Genomic DNA, 22,153 nt, shown 5'->3' with positions numbered 1-22,153 from the left:
CGAAGATAGACATCTAATGATGCCGGGGACTTTCTATTTAGACAAATTGAGATCATTGCACTTAAATGTTAAAATTGATAGAACCCAAAAGGACAATTGTTTTATTATTAATAATCTTTCCAGTTATAGCCTGGAAGAGGCCTACTTTTTTAATCACACTGCAAACGTTTTTCTTAATATATAGTGGAGGAAAAACTTCATTTCATTCAATCCAGGGTCCATGAAACCACCCCGTCTTCCAGCCACTGTGCACGACTCCTGGGTCTTTCTCTCAGGAAGCATCACCCTCCTGCCAGACTTCCCTGATGGGTGATTCTGATCATAGCCCCTCACTGCCACCCCCAGAAAAGGGGACTTGCCCTAGGGTAGTGAGTGGCAGGGGCCAGGCCCAGACTCTTTAATGACCTTAAGGAAAGTTGTGTCTTTTAAGAGTACATCCTATCTTTCCCAGTCCCACAGGAAGATCCCTGATCCCTGTGGGAGTTTCTCCCAAACATCAAATATGCCAGAGTTTTCATTACCATGGCCCTGCCTACATTTCCCTATAAACCAGCCTTCATTAAATCCAAATGCTTTCATATGAGGACAGAGTTCCTCTGAGAATCCCCATTGGAACACTCCAGGAGGTCCTGGTAATAGTGGGGTATAAATATTTCCCAAAGTCTACACTCATAAGTTCTTTTCTCATTGGTAAGAGACAGCCTAGGCAGGAAGATGGCTCACTTGGAAGTGCCACCCAGGCATGGAGGGTGCTGGCCAGCCACTTCCAGCAGGGGGCACACTCCTGGCCTGGGGCTGTGGGGCTTAGTTTCACATAAAAAGGCTTAACAGGCATTTGGGGGGTGAGACAGGTCTTGGCAAGTTGTAGTAACACACAGGGGTGGAAACAGAAGCCAGTAGGATTGGACAATATATGCTAGGGAAAAAGGAACCTGAACAGGTTCCCCCAAAGGGTCCGGGGCCTGGACTCTTGGCCTATAACTCCTGTGCAGTTGTTCCTACTTAGCTCTTGGCCACAGCCTAAGGTCTGTGCTTCCACTGAGCCAAATGTACAAAGGATGCAGAGATTCTGAGTTTGGTGGTAGCTAGCTATTTTTTAAAGAGGACTACATTTCCAGGAATGAGTTTCAGCATCTAAAAATGTCTCCATTCTTAGGGAAATGAAGAAGGAAAAAGGGGAAATAATTATTAACCTGAAATCACAAATAACTACAGATACTTGGAGAAAGTATAAAGAGCCTAGAGAGACCTGCTAGGCCTGGCTTCCAAACACTTGGCTTCCATTTGCACCTGTTGGTTGTATATATGTGAGCACATCTTTCCTTCCCTCTGGGTCTCACACTCATTGTCTGTAAAATAGGAGAGGGTAGGCCAAATCATCTGGACGGCTCCTTCTGGTCTGACAGTCTAGACCAGCTCTATCCAACAGAACTTTCTGTGATGCCAGCAATATTCTATGCCCACATTGTCTTGCTTCCTTCCTCTTAGAACAATGCAGATTAGCCATGTGAGGCTAGTACAACTGAGGGACTGATCTTTTCCATTTTATTCAATTAAAATCAAATAGCTAAGTGTAGTTAGTGGCTACCATATTAGACGAACAGATGTAGGATTCTAGAATCCAACATTTAGCCTGTTCTATCTAATACACTTATCAAGCTAAGCACATTGTGGAAAAGGACTGTCGGTTTGCACGCAGTGATGAGGAGCCCCTCTTCCTTGGCATTGCATTGCATTGAAATTTTACCCACCCACCAGGAGCCACAGTTTGCTGAGCATTATATTAGTGTCTCCGCTGTGGGGTTAATGGCCTTGTCTGCCAGGCAGGCATGCGGGATCATGTCCAGAGGACCCCCAGGCAACTTGGGGATCCTACCCACTTTTCATCATTTCTTGGCAAGGCCAGAGGGCAGGTACATCTCAGCTCATTAGGAAGAGCTGTGTGTTTGGAAAGAAAGGTTCAGAAAGGTACTCATCGCTCTCCTTTCTCTGCCACGGCCAGTCCATTGCCAAGGCAGGTCCTTCACCACATCTCTCAAATTGAGCCCTTAATTTTCCACGGCCACCACCACTGCCTTAGCTGAGGGCCTGTTGGCTTCTCCTGTCGACCATCCATCAGCTCCCTGCCTGCCTCTCAGCCAGCCTGTCTCCACTCCATGCAAGACTTTCAAAGATCCTTCTCTGATCATGTCACCCCTGGGCTCAACCTCCCACTGCCTCCTGGAGGGTCAGGCTCTTCATGGGGTTCCTGAGCCCCACCCGCCAAAGTCCAATGCCTTCCTCTATTGGAGCTTTATCCCCATCAGTCTCTCACGCAGGAACCTGCTGCTGCAGCCCCTAGGCCACTCCAGGGACCCAGAGATGAAGGTCGCTCCCCTGCAGACCCCTCAAGCACCCCCTTGTCTTGTGTGTGTAGATCCCCTTCCCCCTCCACAGCCCATCTCAAACACTACCAGCTACAAGAAGCCCTTTGGGATCCCCACAGCCAATACTTTCTCCTAAACTTCGTTCGTGTTTCTTCTTTCTGGATAGGAATTTGGCACGTATCTCAGTAATTTAAAAAAAAAAAAAAAAGTACTACTGTGCAATTAGGCTGGGGTTTAAATCTTTGTCCCTGCATGTAGTCCTGTATATTATTATTCTCTTGGCCTCATTTCCCACCTCTAAAATAGATACGATGCTGACTTTACACGGCAGTCATGAAAATTACACAGTAATTTTTGTAGGATGCTCAACATGGTATTTGGAGACTTTTCTTAAGAGCTCAATAAGTGGTAGTGATCATTGTACCTGTTGTTGTTACTATTACTATGTGGCCCTTATTGAGGAATGCACTGGTCTTGGCGCCCCTTCTAATTATAAGTTGTCTGGATGGTAGGGATCATTTCATATTTGGGGATCCCTTGTACCCAGCTGTAGTTTGCAAATAGTGAGGACTCTGAATATGAATTGATTGAGCATCTCCGGAGCCTGCAGCTTTCAATTTGAGTCCTAGTTCTACCACTTAGCGTGACTTGGGGCAAGTCTCTTAACCTGTCTGGGTCTCTGGTTCCACATTTATAAAGTGGAGGAAATAATGGTACTTTATTCATAGATTGTTACCATTGATTAAAAGGACACTATTAACTAGGTATCTGGGGACCCATCACCTGGGTTAGCCAGCCTCTAATGCAGAATCTTCACCGAGTAGGCACTCATTGAAGATCCCGCAAATGAGTGAATGACCCCATTGTACCAGCTATAATGAGATTTAGGGGTGGGTTTATTACAATATTATTCTCAATTACAGTAGTTTGGCCTAGGTTCCTGGCATAATTTCTCCCTCTTCTCTTTATTCTTTTATTATTTGGCTCCGGACCGATTGCTTGATTTTAACAGATTCATGGCATGTGAGCCCTTTTAGCCAACACCTCTCAAGCCTCTATGGAAACAGTGAGGGCACAAAAATAAACACAGAATTTGGGCACATTCCTCTTGAGCCCAATTGAGCAGAAGTGGCTGTGAGTGACAAAGAGAAAAAGATGCACTTGCAGAGCCACTAAATGAGGCTTTATTTGCCAGTTAACTAAGATCGCATGCTCTTTGCAGCGACTTAGACAACCAGAAGCGTCACCAAACGGTACAGCTTGCCCCCAGAAATGGAGGAGGCAGTTTTGAAGCGTCGAGGGCAAGGGCGCCCCCTGTGGTATCAGGACACGTTGCGGATGGTCCGCTTTCAGGTCCTGCTCTGGGTCGTCCTCGCCTGCGGAGGCTGGCCCTGCTCCTCTGATGGCCACGAAATGGTGGTCCGGCTCAGCCTGAGAGGCACCAGGCCCCCCAGCTCCGGTCCTTCCAGGATCCACCGCGCTGAGAAACTTTAGTAGCGGCCTGGGGAGCAGGGCGAGCAGGGCACGCAGAAGGTGCGGGGCACCCCGACCGGGCGGGGCACACAGGGCGAGGGCGTGCAAGACTGGCCGGAGGGAGTGGAGCCCGGGTTACAGGGCAGCCTGCGGGAGAAAGCCACAGGAGATCAGGCTTAGCGGAGGGGCCAGCTCAGGAGCGAATCTTGTCGAATCTAGGCTACAGATGCTTCTCAAATGGGTCCACTGTACACCTTCTCCACCCAGCTTCCCTTGTCCCACCTCTGTCAACTTTTTCTCTGTTACCTCAATAACCTCCTAATTGATCCCCTCCACCCACTCTTGTTTCTGCTGACTGCTGTCAACTTAGTGGCCAGACGATCTCCTACAGACACCCACCTAATAATGCCCCTCCCCTGCCTAAGACCTTCAGTAGCTCCCATTTGTGCTTGGGGTGAATTCAGCTCTTTAATAGGACCTACCTGGTCCTGCTTCTGCCTCTCTCCCCAGCCTCACCTCATGACCCCCGTGCTCTCTAATCTGCAATGCTCTTACCTTCTGCCAGTTTCTTTGTGGTCCAGGCTGCTCAGGCCACAGGACTTTTGTGTCTTGTTGGCTCTTTCTGAAACACTCCTCCCTCTTCTCTCATCTAATCAACTTCTTCTGTTTCTTAAGAGCTCAACTCAACTGCCACGTCCTCGAAGCCTTCCGGCATCTCTCTGTGTCAAATCCCACAGGGGTACCCATACCTCCTTCCACGGTGATCAGTAACTATTCCATTATGGACTCCCCCACACACAAACCCCACACTAGGCAGTGAGGTCAGAAGCTGTGTACGTGTGCCCACCCTGCATACCTGGCATAGAGTCGGCCCTTAATGTGTTGAATAAGAAGAAATAATAAGTGAGTCTGGGATGAATACATGGCAAAAGGAAAGAGAATGATCTCAGAGACTGACAGGCTGGGGCTCAAAACCAAAAACAACACCCTGGATGTTGGGCAGAGACCAAACAGCTCAGAGGCCCAACAGGCAGCCTGAGGGCCACAGACAGCCTGAAGTTTTATAATTTGACTGGCATTCTACTTTTTCAATTTGTTGAAAAAATTTTAAATGTGGATATAACTTAGCATTTTAAAACACCCAAATTGTCAGCTTCCCTTGATGAATCAGAAAATCCATCAATACTAGGTTTGTTGAATTGACCCTGAGGGGACAGCACTGCTTTCCTTCGATGAGACAAGAGCTCCCTGGTTCCCACAATCCCAAATGACCTACATCACACATGTATGTGAATGGTCTCATCCTTGAAAATATCTGACTGTGCAACACTTGCCCAAAAGGAGAAGATTCTAGATGACAGGGCTGGAGGTATAGCTCAGTGACAGCGTTACCTAGCAGGCACTAAGTCCTGGATTTGATCACCCATACCACAAAAGAGGAGGAGGAGGAGGAGGAACAGATTCTGAATGACAGAGAGCAAGGCTAAATGTAAAGGAAAATGCTGCAATAGGAATCAGCCCACCAGGTGTTCAGAGCCCAGCTGACTCCTGCATCCAGACAGCCACCAAGTCCTGCTGATCCTGATTGCGCAGCATCTGGAATTAATGCCTCCGCTGCCCTGATCAGGCCCTCTCCATTGCTTACCTAGGCCACGGCCAGTGTCCCTGCCTGGTTCCTCATCAGTTCCTCCACAGCTCTCAGGGTGACTTTCCTGAAGAGCAGCTTTGAGCTCTCGTTGACTTGGCCAAGAAACATTTATTGAGCATCTACCATGAGCCAAGTTCAGGAAATGAAGATGCATCTTATTGTCTCTGCATTCTAGATGTTTGCCTTCTACTGGGGGAGATGAGCAGGTAAGCAAATTCCATATTAGGAAGGAAAGAAGGAAGGAAGGGAGAGAGGGAGAGAGAGAGACTGGCCTCCTGCTGAGCTATAAAATAACATCCCACACATACCAGCGTGGTCTTGTGGTTGTCCATGAATGGGCCCCAACTGCCATTAATCAATCAATTTCTGTCTGATTCCAGTCCTGATTCCCACTATAGCTCAATCATGTTAAGGGGACCTGTTGTCCCCTAACATCCTAAAATCTTCTCCCCACTGAGCTCTCCAGGGACTGTCTGCCTGTCCCTTTATCAGATGCAAACAATTTGAGAACAGATGCCTTGTCATCTATACAGCATCCTTCCTAGTACCTGGCACCTGGAAGTAGTTCGTCAACTTGGCATAGAGCAGAATGGTCCCATGAGCCGATTTCAAGACGGCAGCAGGAACACCATTGCCTGGCTCTCTTGGGAGCATGCCAGCTTCCCAATGTCTTCTTACACCTGACAGGGTTCTAAGCTGATGGTCTCTTAAGGATGGGTCTGGTTGCTTCCTATAACCTCTGCTGACCCTCACCCACATCCCTGTGGAGCCTCTCCAGGGCCTACGTACTTGCTGTCCTCGCTTTCCAGCAGGCCCCGGTAGGTGTTGATCTCACACTCCAGCCGAGCCTTGACATCCAGCAGCACCTTGTACTCCTGGTTCTGCCGCTCCAGGTCACAGCGGATGTCAGCCAGCTGGGACTCCACATTGGTGATCATACACTGCATCTGGCCCAGCTGCGAACTGTAGCGGGCCTCCGTCTCAGCCAGCGTATTTTCCAGAGAGCCCCTCTAAGGCAAAAGAAAAGATGTCATCATGAGGGGTGAGCTATTTTACGTGGCCTGGTTCAGAAAGAACCAAGAAGAACCAGGTTTCCCTTGGGTGTTGGTAATGATACCCCCCATCCAGGGAAGCCACTGCCAAAACTGAAGCCCAGAAAGGTCAAGTGAGGTTAGGTGACTGGTAAGTGATGGAACCCAAGTCATAAATCTGATTCTAAATCCCTTTTCCATCTAAAACTCCAGGCTGGCTTCAGGTTTTAGATTGGAGGTTCACCAAGTACCTCTCCTCTGCCATCAGTTAGGACAGTAGTTTTCAACCCTGGCTGCACTTAGAGTCACACGGGAGCCCTTTAGAAATATCTATGTGCAGGCTCTGTCTCCATCAATTCTCATGTTGGTCCAGAGAAGAACTAGATATGAGGACTATTGAAATCCCTGTGGTGATATTGAGAACCAGGGGTTTAAAAGAACATACTAAGCGGGAACAGGCCTTCCTAAGAAACAGTGTCAGACAGGGTCCGCCTAACCCAGATCTGATCTGGGACATGCCCCTTCTGTCTCTGAGCTGGATCTTGGAAGAAACCTTAGAAGTCAGCTGGGGGAGTGTCCGTGGTGGCTGAAATCTGGGTCTCCCCTTCCTCCTTCCTGCAAATCTGTACCTGTCTTTCTCAGCACTGCCCCCATCCAGGGCTGGCAGAGAAGCCCCCAGCAGCAGCACTCACCAGGCTGTGCTGGGCCTGCAGCTCAATCTCCAGCGTGTTCACTGTTCGTCTCAGATCAATGATGTCCGACTGGTAGTTCTGAAGCTGCTCTGAGCTCGTGGCCACCTGCTGGTTAAGCTCCTCCATCTGCAGGGGAGAGAGGAGCAAGCTAGGAGGAGCTTCCCGACACTGAGGAGCCCGGACGCCTGGGAGAGGTGCACCCACCTGCAGGTTGAACCACTCCTCCACGTCCCTGTGGTTGCTCTCCACCATGGTCTCGTACTGGCACCTCATCTCCTCCAGCATCCTGGTCAGGTCCACAGGGGGTGCAGCATCCACCTCGATGTTAAGACGGTCTCCAAGCTGGCATCGGAGGGTATTGACTTCCTGAAAAGGCACAAGACCCGGGGCAAGTGTGAAAAATCTCACAACCCAGGGAGACACGAACAGATCCAACAAAAGATGCCGAAGATCTCAGAGTTAGAGGGGCCCTCAGAGGACTGCCGTCCACCCTGCAGTATCTCAATGATCTTCCAGCTCCAGCTGTGCCCTTCCATGACACTTTCTGTCACTTTGGCAGAAGCCAAAAGCAGCAAAAGGGTTCATTTGATCCATTTTCCTAAAATGGGGAACCCAACCCATCCCTCTCCCATCACCCTCCCAGCCCTGTTCAGTTGGGATGGAGGGCAGCAGGAGCCAGACTCCACTTGGTTTAAGGCCCAAGTTAGGATGGGTACCTCCCCAGGCTTGGTTACCAATGAGAGAAAGTTGTCACTGAGGCTGCTGGAGTGAGTGATCTTGCCTCATTAGTGGCTTCTTGGTGTGGTTCCCAGCTGTCTGATTTAAGTGGAATGAGTCAGGCGCCCAAGGGTGCTCAGTGAGTACGTGGTGAGGGATTGTTACTTTACACTTAAGCCAAAGGAAACCCAGCCAGGACCCAGAGACACTCGTTCATTCAAATCTCAAGTCAAGAGGTTTCGAGTCAACCCAGGGAAGGAGGCATAAAGCACCCCAGCTCAGGTGGGCTTCGCAACACACAGGTGCCCAGGGCACACAGGTGCTTGCCCTCCGAGGGCCACCAAAGAGGAAGAAAGAGATTGTAGAGGGTTTTCCTACGGCTTGGGCTTAAGTATATTATATGAAAACAGAAGAGAAAAGAGGGAACAGGGTGGGGACAGGGAAAATAAGAAAACCATTGTAGTTCGACTCTCTCTCAGAAGAAATAGGGGCATCCCCAGGGGTCTAGCCTGGCAGAGAAAGAAAAGCCATTGATGTGAGTTCCAGAATATAACCTGACCCTGGCCAAACTACATCACTCTCCCTCTGGGATGTGGCTCTAAGGACATTCAGTAGTCACACTGTCCCAAGAATTGCAGCAAAATCGAGCTACGTTTCTGAGCAGCTACCAAGAGGCTGGTCTTTCATGTCCATGACCTGGGTCATATCTATGATCCATGTCATATCCATTAACTCCTCACAATAACCTTGTATGATCGTGTTAGCCCCGTTTTACTCATGAGGGAGCTCAGAAAGATGACATCATCTGTTAAAGTCACAGAAACAATGTGTGTCAGGCCTGGCAATTTCAACTCACATCTACCCAACCCAAACACCACGTTCTTCCCACTCTTCCTCCCCACCTCAGCTCGACTCTGGCCTCACCTCCTCGTGGTTCTTCTTGAGGCAGAGCAGCTCCTCCTTCAGGGACTCCACCTGGGCCTCCAGGTCAGCCTTGCACAGGGTCAGCTCGTCCAGGATTCTGCGCAGGCCGTTGATGTCAGCCTCCACCAGCTGCCGCAGGGACAGCTCCGTCTCGTACCTGCACACAGTTGGGGGGTCAGCAGCTGAAGGGTGGAACTGCATACAGAACTCGGGCCAGGCCTCGAACAGCTAGCACTTTCCAGCCTTCTGTGAAGCTAATAGAAAGCCACCCCGAGAGGGCTCAGGAAGAGGGGCAGCACTCCCCGGGCCAAACTCACTTGGTCCTGAAGTCATCAGCAGCCAGCTTGGCATTGTCGATGTGCACAACCATCCTGGCGTTCTCCGCCTTGGTGCACAGAACCTGTGGGCCACACAGAGGGGTTAGTGCAGGATGAGAAGAAAGAAAAAGAACCCAAAGAGCAGAAGCAGAGACAAGACTCAGCAGCCCTTGGCCATCCCCGAGGAAGTCCCTCTACTCTGGAACTCTGGGGAAAATTTAGTGAGTTTCTTGTCCTTGAGATTTACTTTTTAAATAAATCATCTGGATCTTTATTAACCCAAATGCCCCATTTCAGATGGGAAATATGGAAGGAAAGAATCTCATTCTGTAGGAGCTCATTCTCCTGAGAGTTAGAAGGATCCTTGATATTTACTGAAAGACCAATCTGTGCCAGGGACTATTGCAAGCATTTGACCTGCATTGTCTCATTGAATCCTCTTCACAACCCCATTAGATAAGGAGCACTGTTATCCCCATCTTACAGATGAGGAAACTGAGTCCTGGAGAAAGGAAGAGACCTCTCAAAGTCATGCAATGAGTCAATGGTAAAGCTAAGACTAGATTCCAGTCTCTTCCCACATTAAGGGCTCTGTCTGAGTGCATAAATGATGAGATAATCTTATGCCCTAGGGAGGTCTCTTTTCCCCCGAACATAGCTTGCTAAATTAAAGCGATTGAAATCTGGAGTGCCGGCTATTCAGGACGCCTCCCCAGCGAGTCTGTTCGCCACTTGACCTCACCTTCTGCTGGAGTTCCTCGATGATCTTGAAATAAGACTGATAGTCAGGACACAGGGTGAGCACCTGGGACTGGCAGGCCTCTTGGATCTTGCTCTCGAGGCTGGCGTTCTCCCTCTCCAGCTGACGCACCTTCTCCAGGTAGCTGGCCAGGCGGTCATTCAGGGCCTGCATGATCTCCTTCTCATTGCTGTTGAAGGAGCCCTCATAGTACCAGCCATAGGTACCCATGGAGCTGGAGATGCCACTGGCCGGCCAGCAGCTGCTGGGCCTGCAGGAGCTGGGCAGGAAGGACTTGGAGAGGCAGCTGGCTGGCCGGTAGTTGGGAGGCATGCAGATGGAAGGCAGGCTCTGCATGGGCTGGCACACATACCCCAGGCACAGCTCGGGCCTGCAGCTCATGCTGTTGGAGCAGACGGAGGAAGGCCGAGGGCAGCCCTTGACAGAAGCTGGCGAGGTATTGGTGACACAGCAGTTGGATGTCATGTTGGGGAGGCCCTTCCTCCTCGGCTGCAGCTGCCCTGATGTCTACAGGAGAACCTCCTACTCGAACCTCTTTTATACCCTTGGAGTGAGGGGGCTCACGCTAGAAAGTCGTCCTGGGGGATGTTGATGTTACACTCGGCCCCAGAGGAAGCTGCTAATTAATTTGTAATCTGGTTTCCAATAAGGACTTCCTGTCCTCATAAAAGACACCAAACTTGTCATTTGGCTAAAGCAGGACTCTGGGCTCCTATCATTGATAACCAGGGGAAAGCTTCAGGACACAATCTTCAAAGAATCCGCTCCAGGCCTGGGCCCTCATTAACAGGGTGTGGCAGCCAGGGACAGCCAGAGCCAGGCCCTGTGTCACCATTGGCCTTGCCCGGTGCGCCCCCACCTGTACCTGCCCTGAGGAAGTCTGCAGGGCTGTGGAGAGGCAGCTGCCCCTTCTAATGAGAGCATTCCCTGTGGGAAGAGGCCTGGCCCCTTAATGAGGAAATGTGTGGGTGACAGAAGTTGCACCGATACCGGCAGAGGCATAAGTCCAGGGACACAGGAAAGTGTGTGACCCTCTGAGGCTTTCAAACATGTATCAGCTCCCACTAAGGGGAAGAAAATACTATCAAGGAAGGAGAGAATGAACTTCAGACTCATTAAGAAAGCCTAAGAATCCAGGACATCTTTTCACTGGAGACAGGGAGGGGTGGGGAAAAGCAGGTCAATATTATGACCAGGAGGCAGATGCTCTCCCCTGACCATGTCCCTCTACTCAGTGATCACGGTGCCCTGTACAGAGTTACCAAGCATTTGAATCCAGACTGTTGAACAGACTGAGGTCAAACAGGTTGGAACCAGCTCTGCTTTTACTTTCTTCGAGGGCTCCCTTCAGGACCCCAGAGAACAGAAGCAGTGGGAATCAGCCCCTTTGAGAAGGGACACTCTGCAGCCCTGAGATGAGCCAAGCCAGAAGACCAGGAGCAGGTGTCCCAGTTAACAGGGACCTTGGGCATCCCTGTAAGGCAACTTGCTGTACCAGCGGTTTTCCATCTTCTGTAGACCCCAGGAGCTCACAGAACACATGTTTAATATGTGTGTGTTGTAGAGCTGCAGCTTTTATCCACTCTCTTCCCGATATCGTGTTGGGGTATGAGTATTCTTTTTCATATATTCCAGACATGTTGGTCAAAGGGCCAGACAGCCCTTTCATTGCTGAAGAAAAGTCAAAATAGAGAAGCCGCCTTCTAGCTTGTTCTGTGGCTTTGAGAAAGTCAATGTGCCTCCCTGGGCCTCAGTTTCTTTATGCAAATGGAGACGGTTTGATTGAATAATCTCAGCTTAATTTCCTATAACAAGCATAACCCCACTACCCTTGTCTGAATGAACTGTTTAGAGAAGCCAGTGGTGTCAGACAGAAGGAGGTGGGATGGCAATGTCAAGTACATGGGATGAGACCTCAGGCCACGCTTCCAAATCATAACCAGTGATATTGAATGTATACCACTGCCAGGCTCTGTGCTGGGTTCTTGACATTCATGTGCCCTCAAAAAAATAATATAAATATTCCTATAATTAAGTGTAACAGTAGTTCTCAAAGTAAAGTCCTCAGGTTAGCAGTATCTACATCACTCAGGAACATACTAGAAATGCAATTTTTCAAGATCACTCTAGACCTCTTGAATCAGAAACTTGAAGAATAAGATCCAGCAACCTCTACCCAACAAGACCTCTATGTAGTTTTGGTAATCACTGAGGTAGTGAAGCATATGTATCTTAACAGCAGCCACCAGAATTCCTCTTGCAGAAGCAAAGAGTCTTTACTTTAAAAAATACCTTTATGTTGATAATTTCTTGGGGTAGGTGGAACCCCCACATGCCATGATTTGGCAGCAAGATATCAGATGGAGAAAGGAGAGAAGAATTTGAAGTTCCTGGGGGGCAATCATGGAAGGGAAGGATGAGGAGAAGAGAAAAACAGGAGTTAGGTGTAGAGAGAGCCATCAGGGAGGGAGAGAGAAAATGTCACCGTTTGACCTCACAGTCCCCAGGAAATCTTCAGCAAACTCCACTCCGTTCAAATGCTTGGCATTATGAAGGATGGACCAAAAAAAAAAAAAAAAAAAAGCAAACAATTGAAACAGTAAAAGAGAGAAATGAGACAGAAACAACACAGAATCCAAAACTATATTTTTAAAAATAATTATCTCAGAGATGGGTGTAACAGTTATATACAGGAAACCAGAACTGGATGCTATAAAAGAAGAATAGAGAACAAAAAGTTTCTTTGGAAATAAAAATATGATAACTTAAACTTATAATTCATTTTAAATATTTGTTATTAGAGGAAAAAAATAATTGAGGAATACCCCCAAACTGTCTTAGAGATCAGAACTGATAGTGCTAAGGTCTAGGTCAAGCCTATACTCCAAGTTGAATTGCTAAAATCCCTTCCTCCTGAAGGAGCTCTGTACATTATCATCACCTGGAGAACCTTCAAAAATTCCAATATTGGGCCGTATGATAGAACAACTAAGTCAAAATTTCTGGGGAACAGAGCAGGTATGGGTTTTGTTTTGTTTTGTCTTGTCAGGCTTTCTAGGTCATCCCAGTGTGCAGACAAGGCTGAGAACATCTGGATAAATAGAAACAGTATTATAATTAAAAAGCACAAGCAAATAAAGTAAGTAATAATTAGAGGCAGGATTACATGTAATCTGGTTAACGCCATCTGGAAGGGAACTATTATAAGCTTGGAAGGGACTTGTGCCATGAAGAGTGCTATAAAGAGGAGGAATGGAACATACAAAACAGAATTCACTAGAGCCATGTGCTCAAGAGAGCATCTGATACTGCTGACCATGACTTCCCCACGACTGGTCAGAGTTGGAATTAAATAATAAATTATATAACCATATATTCACTTTAGCTAGCCTGCTTTGTCCTGGGCATCACTGCCTTGAAGGAAACCTAAGAAATGAAATCCCAGATAGGGGAAAGTATATGTCACTCTCAGAGAAATCCAGGCATCCAAGAGTCAATGTTAACTAGTTTGCAGGTGCCCATCACATGCTCAGCAAAGTATTAGGGACTTTACAACACAGTAAGTGTCACCTTTGCACTTTTCCCAAGAGGAAACTGGTACTCAGAAAAGGGACTGTGACCTGCTAGCATTCCTTTATGCAGTTAGTGGTAGGGCTGAGATTTGAACCCACATCAACCTGACTCCATGTTCTTGGCCCAGATTTTCTTTATGCTTATTTCACGGCCTCCTCCTACCACTGAGGTGGAAAGGAAAGAAGTAGTAAGCAGGTGTCCTTCTTGTCCCATCTCAACCTCTCTCCCACATAGACCAACCCTGCCCCTGGTCCTAACCAATGCCTGGCACACATTAGTGGTCTGTAAGGGTTTGTTGGCTGAAGTGAACGATTCTGAGACCACCACTCGCCATGGGCACCTGACCCTCAGCAAAATCTGCTGAAGGGTTCCAAGGTGACTGGAACTTGAGTGGAGGTTCAGGTTGCCATGAGCTACGTGGTGGAGACCAAAGGCCCAGGCCCTCCTGTACACCGGGATAGGAAGGGACAGAATCTACGGTGAAATCAGGTTGAAACATACAGACATCCTGACCTGGCAGGCCTGGGCCTGCATGGGTCAGGCAGCATTTACCAACTTGTCAGAGCCCTCCTAACATCACTGAAGTCCCCCAGCAAGAGCCTTTGGCATCTTGGAGAGCAGAGGGCTGACTCAGGACAACCTTCCCTCCTTTCTAGCTTAGAAAGTGCTGCCTTGACCCTGTCCCTTTCCCTCTGGGACTGCTAGAACTCAGTACTTGCTTGATCTGTTTGGGGAGGACATTCTGAACACAGTAAGAGCACTCCGTCTTAGATGCCTGGTGTTAGCACAAAGAGACCAGGCCCAACACAAATTTCACAAATCAGCTGAAAGTCTTTATTCAGGAATGGAGTCATGGTTCTGGTGGACCCACTCCCCTGGTGGAAAATGAGCCACTGAACAAAGAAGGGGACTGGGCTTATATAGGTTATACTGAGAGGTGACTTAATTAATGACAGAGCGTGTCTAACGGAGGGTCCAGGGTCAGCAGTCAGTGGGCCAGATGAAGGGTCTGTCATCAGCAGTCAGTGGACCAGATAGAGGGTCTGGGGTCAGTGGTCAGTACTTATCTCTTTCCCTCTGGGGTCTCATTGCACTGTCATTGAGAAAGGATTTGCTCTGGGAAGGGTCAATACGTTGGCTCCTTCCTAGAGACTGCCAGTCTAGGCTTGGATGGTTATTTCCTCCCCAGGGCTTGTCTTGTCACTGGGAAAGAGTGCATTGGGAAAGGATCAGTGCTATCAAGGTATGGCTGTCTTTTTCACTCCCTTTTCTGAGGCCTCCATATTTGAGGGTTTGACATTTTCCATATCTAATACCTGGAGCTCTCTTGCCCATGCACCTGGTCACAGGACTTGTCAGATGCTGAGATCCCACAAGAGGAAGCATGAGTCTCCCAAGGGCAAGAACTTCTGAGCTGTAGCAGGCTCTGAGACACTGGCAGGCCCACTCTCTGTCTTCTGAACATGATGGGAAGTAGAATATTAAGGAGGTTTACCCATCTAGAAAGGCTTTATGAAAGGCTGCAAGGAAAGAAGGTGTTTGTACCCTTTAAAGTACCACGAGTGTGTGGTACTATATCATTGCTTTTATGAGGAGCCACAGACATGAGGCTAATTAAGTGGCCTGAAATGCTTTCTATCTCACTGATCTCTTAGCTTACAGGGTGGCCACGGATGCTAAGAGGCATAGCAGGCGAGGTCTGGTAAACCTGTCACCGCACTGGAATCTTGGGAAAAGGTCTTCATCAGAGAAGTCAAGCGGAACATCTCACCATGGCCTCTACCCTTCCTGATCAGGGGCCCAAGGACCCTGTCATCCCCAGGGTCACTCTTGGTCAAGCATTCTGGTATTCATCTACCTAGTGGTTATCCCTGGATTCAGCAGGAACACAAACGAACACAGAAATGATATGAATCGGGAATCCACAGCCAGAGCAAAGGAGCTTTATTGTTCCACCAATAGAAACCTTGTATTGCATTTCAGAACCTACTGGAACACACCAGAAAGAAAGCCCAACCCAATACACCAGAAAGAAAGTCTCTGTTCCCTGAGAACAGAGATGCTGGCGCCCATTGAAATGATGAGGAGTTAAGGCCTTGGGGGCAGCCAGCCTTACTGGCAGGCTCTGAGAAACTCGAAGGCATGTATTTGCAGTGAGCCCTCTCAGGGCCTGGACCTGGGCTCTGTGTGCAGAGAGGGGATTGGGCTGTAAGAGTTAGGATTGAATAAGGGCCATGTCCAAGTGACAATGACCTTGGCCTTCTGGGTCAGAAGTTCTCAGAACCGACCCCCTGGGCAGGGCACGCAAACAGGGCGGGGGCTGCAGGTCGTGCGGGCTATGCCTGGACCACAGGAGGCTGCAGGAAGGCAGGGGAAGCTTGACTTGGAGGATGAGCAGTCAGAGGCACACGGGTTGCAGGGGAGCCTAGGAGACAGAAAGAGTCAGGTAACTTGGATCTTCCAGTTGCTGTTTTCAGGGTCTCCTAGCTAATCCCAGAATATGCAAACTGGAAGGCATCTTAAAAACCACCTAATCCTGTCCTCTCATCTTACCAAAGGGGAAATGAGACCCAGAGAGGAAAGGGGCCCAGCTACAATCATATGGTGACATTGTAGCGTGACCAGAGGTAAAACCCAGGACTCCCGACTCTGAGTGTTGTGCTCCTCCCAGGCACCATGTTATCTCCCCAAAACTTTGGAGACGGCATTCAGAAGACAAGAGAACACACGGTGGCACTCACTTGCTGTCCTCGCTCTCCAGCAGGCCCCGGTACGTGTTGATCTCGCACTCCAGCCGGGCCCGGACGTCCAGCAGCACCTGGTACTCCTGGTTCTGACGCTCCAGGTCAGCCCGGATCTCGGCCAGCTGGGACTCCACGTTGCTGATCATGCACTGCATCTGGGACAGCTGGGAGCTGTAGCGGGCCTCTGTCTCTGCCAAGGTGGAGTCCAAAGCATCTCTCTGGGAGGTCAAGGGTTATGGAAGGAGGAACAAATTTAGAGGCCAGAGAAAGTACAAGTGAGACCTCAAAATCCAAGAGTGGAAGCTGAGAGAATTATTTGAGCCAGGATGAACCACCATCAGACATCTCATTTGAGATGAGCCAACCAGTCCCCGTAGCCTGCAGATCCAGATTATCTCCTGATTAATAGCATCTCTGAGTAACTGATAATATGTCAAGATGGATGTGATTACACAAATAGAGGAGCTACTGCCTGGACCTACGGCTTGCTCCAGGCCTCTTGTCCCATACCACTGGGGCATTTATGATTGGCGCCTGGCCCTCATTCTTCTCCTCTGCAAGAGAAGCCTGTTGCTCAATAACTTGAACCCCTGGAGCCTGCCAATGTGATCAGAGCATGGAGCAGCAGGGCTATGGGCTTCCAGGCCTCATCCAGAATCCCTCCCCCACCTGCAGGCTCACCATGCTCTGCTGGGCCTGCAGTTCGATCTCCAAGGAGTTGACCGTGCGTCTCAGCTCAATGATCTCTGCCTGACAGGACTGCAGCTGCTCTGAGCTGGACACCACCTGCTGGTTCAGCTCCTCTGTCTGAAACATACATACACACAGGACCTGGTTAGGAGCCTTTTGGGGACTCAGCTTCAAAGGTCTCCAGAGGCCACATAGAATCATCAGTCAAGAAGGACCTTCCAAATCACCCAGTCCGACACATTCCTTTTATCCATGCTATTTAGAGGACAGCCGCATGCCCAAGGTCGCACAGTGAGGTTAGAACAGAACTGAGACACCCACATTCAGGTTTCTTGACTCCCAACCTCACAGCCACTTCTGTGTGGCCTGTTGCACTGATTGTTTCCAGGTACCTACCTGGGTGTCAAACCAGTCTTCAGCATCCCGGCGGTTATTCTCCACCAGAGTCTCATACTGGCACCTCATCTCATCCAGAACACGGTTCAGGTCCACAGGTGGAGCAGCATCCACCTCGACATTGAGCCGGTCGCCAAGCTGGCAGCGCAGTGAGTTCACTTCCTGTGGCACAGACAAGAGTCAGCACTAACTTTCCCAGTTGGCTGCCTCCCCCATGCTCACTCCTCCCCCATGCTCAACTTCTCCCCCACACCCAGATGTCCCCCCATGCTCATCTCCTTCCCATGCTCACCTCCTCCCCATGCTCACCTCCTCCCCCATGCTCACCTTCCCCCCATGCTTGCCTCTTCCCCATGCTCACCTCCTCGTGGTTCTTCTTGAGGCAGAGCAGTTCCTCTTTCAGGGACTCCACCTGTGCCTCCAGGTCAGCCTTGCACAAGGTCAGATCATCCAAGATCCTGCGCAGGCCATTGATGTCAGCCTCCACCAGTTGCCGAAGGGACACTTCTGTCTCATACCTGCAGGCATAGAACAGGGCATCTGTAGCTCCAATTTTTTTTTGCTTTCAAAGTCAGGCGCCACCATACACTGCCCTGGTGCTATGAGACCTGCTTTTGTGTCTTGGTGACTGAATGCAGTTAAAACCCTGAGTCTAGGCATCACCCAGGTCCAAGTCTACCAGCGCCTATCAAGGGTGGGCAGGTCCACTTACTTGGTCCTGAAGTCGTCAGCAGCCAGCTTGGCGTTGTCAATCTGCACCACCAGCCGGGCATTCTCTGCCTTGCTGCAAAGAGTCTGGGGATAGAAAGGAGCAACTTCAGTACAAGAAAGGACCTTCTGCTAGTGGGACCCCCCAAGGCAGGCAGAGGGGTGGGGAGGGGTCCTCTGGACAGAAACAGTTGTCCATCCTGGACTCCTAGCAGCGGAGCTCCTTGAGGGTTCGTGGAAGGCAATAGGGACTGGACTGTGGACCTCCCAATGCAGCGGGTCTGTGGTATGTAGCCCAGGGCTAGAGAGAAGGGCAGGGGCGTGCTTAACGAGGCTCTTCCCTGCCTTCCTGTCTTCCTGTCTCCCAGGCCTGCTGGGGACCCAAAGCAGGCCATTGCCCACAGTGTACCCGTGATTCTCTGGCCATAGATTGTCCCTCTCAGAATCCAGCTGTGACTCTCAAGGGATGAAGACAAGGCAAGAAGGAAACTTTTCTGACAGGTATTTTCTTCCCTGAGTTACTTATGGGAAACCTGATCTACACTCAACGCATCAGGTTCAATCCCTTCATCTTAAAATGAATGAAGAAATTAAAAATCAGAGAAATGGACAATGGTGCCAAAGGTCACACATCAGTTAATTCATACACTCTGTGTTCATCATGACCCAGAGAGCACTAATGGCCATCTGGGTCAATTAACCAGCCAAAGCCTGGTTAATTGACAGTGTTCTCCTCTGTATAATGGGCTAATGATACCTCCCTCTGTAATTACTGGTAGAAACATGCTTCTTAACCTCCTAGGTGCCCTAGGGCCACCATCACACATGTTCTGGCTGCCAGTCTGAGTCTAATGCCACCAGGCTCCTGGGTAGCCACTGCCACACGGAACCTCTCACCTTCTTCTGGAGCTCCTCGATGGTCCGGAAGTAGGACTGGTAGTCGGGGCACATGTAGGGAACCTGCTGCTCACACCACTCCCGAATGCGGCTCTCCAGGCTGGCGTTCTCCTGCTCCAACTGGCGCACCTTCTCCAGGTAGCTGGCCAGCCGGTCGTTCAGGGACTGCATGGTCTCCTTCTCGTTGCCAGTGAGGATTCCCTCCCCAAACCAGCCCCCACCCATGCTGTAGCTGGCGGCAAAGCCTCCAGTGGTGAGGCAGAGAGCAGGGAGGCCACCAGAAGCCCTGGAGCTGCTTCTGCCCAGCCCAGCTGTGCACACAGAGAAACTTCGGGCCCCCCGGGAGAGACTCGGGAGTTTGCAAGAGCTGCTGGAATAGATCGTGGATACACGACTGGAGCCCCCTCCGGTCCCTCCTGGGCTCTTGAGGGATCCCGAGGAGAAACTGGCCTTGAGGCATTTGGAAGCCATGGCCACAGGAGCCCGGATGCAAGTGGTAGATCCCTAAGACCAGACACCCCGATGTGAAGAAGCAGCTCCGCAGCCGGGATTTATACCTCCGCCCCAGTGGGTGTTGGTTGGCCCTTACAAAGTGTTTTCTCCTCATTAAAGTTAATACCACTTTCTATTGAAACCCCTCATTAACCTGTTATTTAGCCTTCCGTGAATATTTCCCGGCCTTGTAAAATAGGAGTCCCGTTGAACTGGTGGCTACACGGAGACTCACCCCCACCATCCCATGTCCCTGGGAAGACCAAGGCTCCGTCAGTTCTTCAAAGGGACCTGTCATCAGAGCCCAGACCTCAGCCTCCTCGTTAAACAGGCGTGGGAGTCCAGCCACCGCCTTCACCTCTATAGCTTTGTCTCCTTTTATGGGCTGGCTCCGATGAAGAGCAGGCCTGCAAACTGCAGGAAGATAAGGGAGAAATAGAGGGCTCTTAAACTGGCCCAGAATATCTGGCCAGGGTCACCAACTCCTGTTTCCCCAGGGCTCTTCTGGTTTTCATTTAATGTAAGGACAACTGGTCACCCTCCATTCAGTAGAACCTTGGTGGATGCAGCCCTACTCCCTCCCTGGCCAGGCTACATAGCTCAGTTCCAGACTAGAATACAAGCCATCAGGCATCTGTCCATGACGCCAACCAGAGCCTTGGCTAGAAGGGCTTGTCTTCCTTGGTCCTAGGTAGAAAATGAAGGTTTTACTTCTGGTTGCCTGAATGGAGGGAATTCAGCTCCTTGAATTCCAGACCCCCATAGCAAGCACCAAGAACCTGGCCTTGCCGTTTTCTCTCTCTGTACGACTTGGCTGAGCCAATACCTAAAAAGCTTGACAAAGGATCTAGTAAGGCCAGCCTCCCGAGCCAGTGAGGCCTGAAAGAGAGGAGAGGGGCAGCAGATCTGGGGATGAGGCCTCGTCAGATGACCCTGTGGGACTTGTCTTCTGAACTGCACTGAGGATTGGGGCCTGCTTACTCTTCTAGGGACACTGATCATGTTCCCATCAAGAAAACAACCATGGCTGAGCACCAGCGGTGAGCCAGGCACCAGCACTTCCCTGCACAGGGTCTCACGGAAGCCCCAGAATTGCTCTGCAAGCCCGAGCTTCTCATCCCCACCCTGAAGCTGAAGAAATCAAGACTCAGGGATGGTAAGAGCTTGCTTTGTGCCCCTGGATGCTCATTGGAACCCCATCCTGGGCTGGAGGTGATGGAGTCTGTGGAGAACAGGAAGGAGACAATTGGGGTGGGTTCCACATGGGGAAGCTGCTCACCCTGAGCTGTCCCAGAGAAGCAGCTCATGATGGTTACATCTGAATTTGTGGGTTCAACTAACTTCACTTCTTTGGATGTCCTTCTGTTTTCTCTTTTGGAAACTGGGGAGAGAATAACAGAACCTGCTCCCTAGCGTTGCCGGGAGGAGTAAATGAGTTTGAAGCATCTTCAAGAGCACCTGCCTGTGATCAGTGCTCATTAGTGACAGCTGCTATGATGGCCGGTCCCCACCTAAATACAGTCTTGCACTGAGACCAGTGATGCCAAGCAGCTGTCACTAGGGAACATGGACAGGCTCTGAGCACACAGGCCACTCTCCTATGGCCTAGGTACCTAGGTTTGGGGCCCTCAGATATGGACTTCCCATGAGTCACCATGCCTTTCCCACACTCAGACACAATCCTGGGGTCCCATTAGCTGCCTCAGCCTGTCCCCACTGGAGGGCCATGCCTCGGGGCAAATGACAGAGCTGACCTGAGAGCCTGGCTGAGCCTCCTCAGATGTTGGGGTTCCCCAGCTAAGTGGGAATAGGACTTACCCACCCTGCTAAGCCACAGCCTCCTGCTCTGGGTGGCAGGCTCTGAGCTGGCACTAGCCATCCTGGAGCCACAAAGCCCAGAGAAGTCACAGCACAGCCTCAGGGATCACATGGGTCCCCAGGCAGGGGTCCATAACTGTCCTCCCAGAGGGTGATCTCAAGTGCTCTTCAGCACAGCACTGTTAATAACAAAGCTGATGGGACCAGCCATGGTGTGCTGAGTGCTCAGAACCTACCAGGCCCTGTGCTCAGCTCTCTCCATACATTCTCTCTCTCAGTCCTCACAACGTCATGAGGTCAGCATAGCCCATGGCCCCATTTAATAGATGAGTAAACTGAGGCTTGGAATGTTTCCGGAACCTGCCCAAGCTCACACAGCTGATGAGCAACAGAGTCGGCAGAACCAGCATTTGTTGGAGGTGTGCTATCTCCTTGAAGCCCACACACATCTTTCAACACAGCTGTGGATAGAGGGACGCCAACTTCCACAGGAGAACCCAATGGTCAGAACAGTGACTGGTTTACCCAAAATCTACACAGGCTTTCCAGGAAGACTAAAGCCCAGGCTTTCTGACTCCAGGCCTCAGACCTGCCCCACGCCTCTGGGGGCTCAGCCCCAGTCATCCCTTCTCCCTGGGGCCCGCTGCCTGCTCCAGCCTTGCAGCACCCCGCCACCCTCAATGCTGAGCTCCCCTGGCAGTGGCTGGTGTAGTTCCCTTGGCTGTCCATTAACTGCCATCCTCTGTTTGTGTTTCAGCCCCAGCTGCCCAGGGACACTGGGAAGGGAAGGACCTGGGGACTGACCTTGTACTTTTTTTGAAGCCTCTGATATGTCAAGCCCAGAGCTAGACTCCTAGGTGTCTCAGAAAGAATGAGCAAACAAATGAATGATTTGCCCAGGGGGAAT

At 50.2% G+C, this 22,153-nt stretch overlaps 2 protein-coding genes across 2 annotated transcripts; both read right to left on the bottom strand.

Annotated features, from left to right (window-relative positions):
- Positions 1-3,856: 3,856 nt before the first annotated feature.
- On the bottom strand, positions 3,857-10,393 carry Krt32 (keratin 32). Its single transcript, XM_027947214.2, has 7 exons — positions 9,911-10,393; positions 9,169-9,251; positions 8,852-9,008; positions 7,415-7,576; positions 7,211-7,336; positions 6,277-6,497; positions 3,857-3,986 (listed from the first exon to the last, which is right to left on the bottom strand). The coding sequence occupies exons 1-7, from the start codon at positions 10,391-10,393 to the stop codon at positions 3,857-3,859; spliced, it is 1,362 nt and encodes a 453-aa protein (XP_027803015.2).
- Positions 10,394-15,778: 5,385 nt separating this feature from the next.
- On the bottom strand, positions 15,779-19,407 carry Krt35 (keratin 35). Its single transcript, XM_027947198.2, has 7 exons — positions 18,937-19,407; positions 18,044-18,126; positions 17,693-17,849; positions 17,332-17,493; positions 16,927-17,052; positions 16,243-16,463; positions 15,779-15,926 (listed from the first exon to the last, which is right to left on the bottom strand). Exons 1-7 carry the CDS (start codon positions 19,405-19,407, stop codon positions 15,779-15,781), a joined length of 1,368 nt encoding a protein of 455 aa, XP_027802999.1.
- Between the last annotated feature and the right edge of the window lie 2,746 nt (positions 19,408-22,153).

The sequence above is a fragment of the Marmota flaviventris genome, chromosome 17 (assembly GCF_047511675.1).
Source record: "Marmota flaviventris isolate mMarFla1 chromosome 17, mMarFla1.hap1, whole genome shotgun sequence".
Lineage (NCBI taxonomy): Eukaryota > Metazoa > Chordata > Mammalia > Rodentia > Sciuridae > Marmota > Marmota flaviventris.
This window is presented reverse-complemented; position numbering and strand designations above follow the sequence as displayed.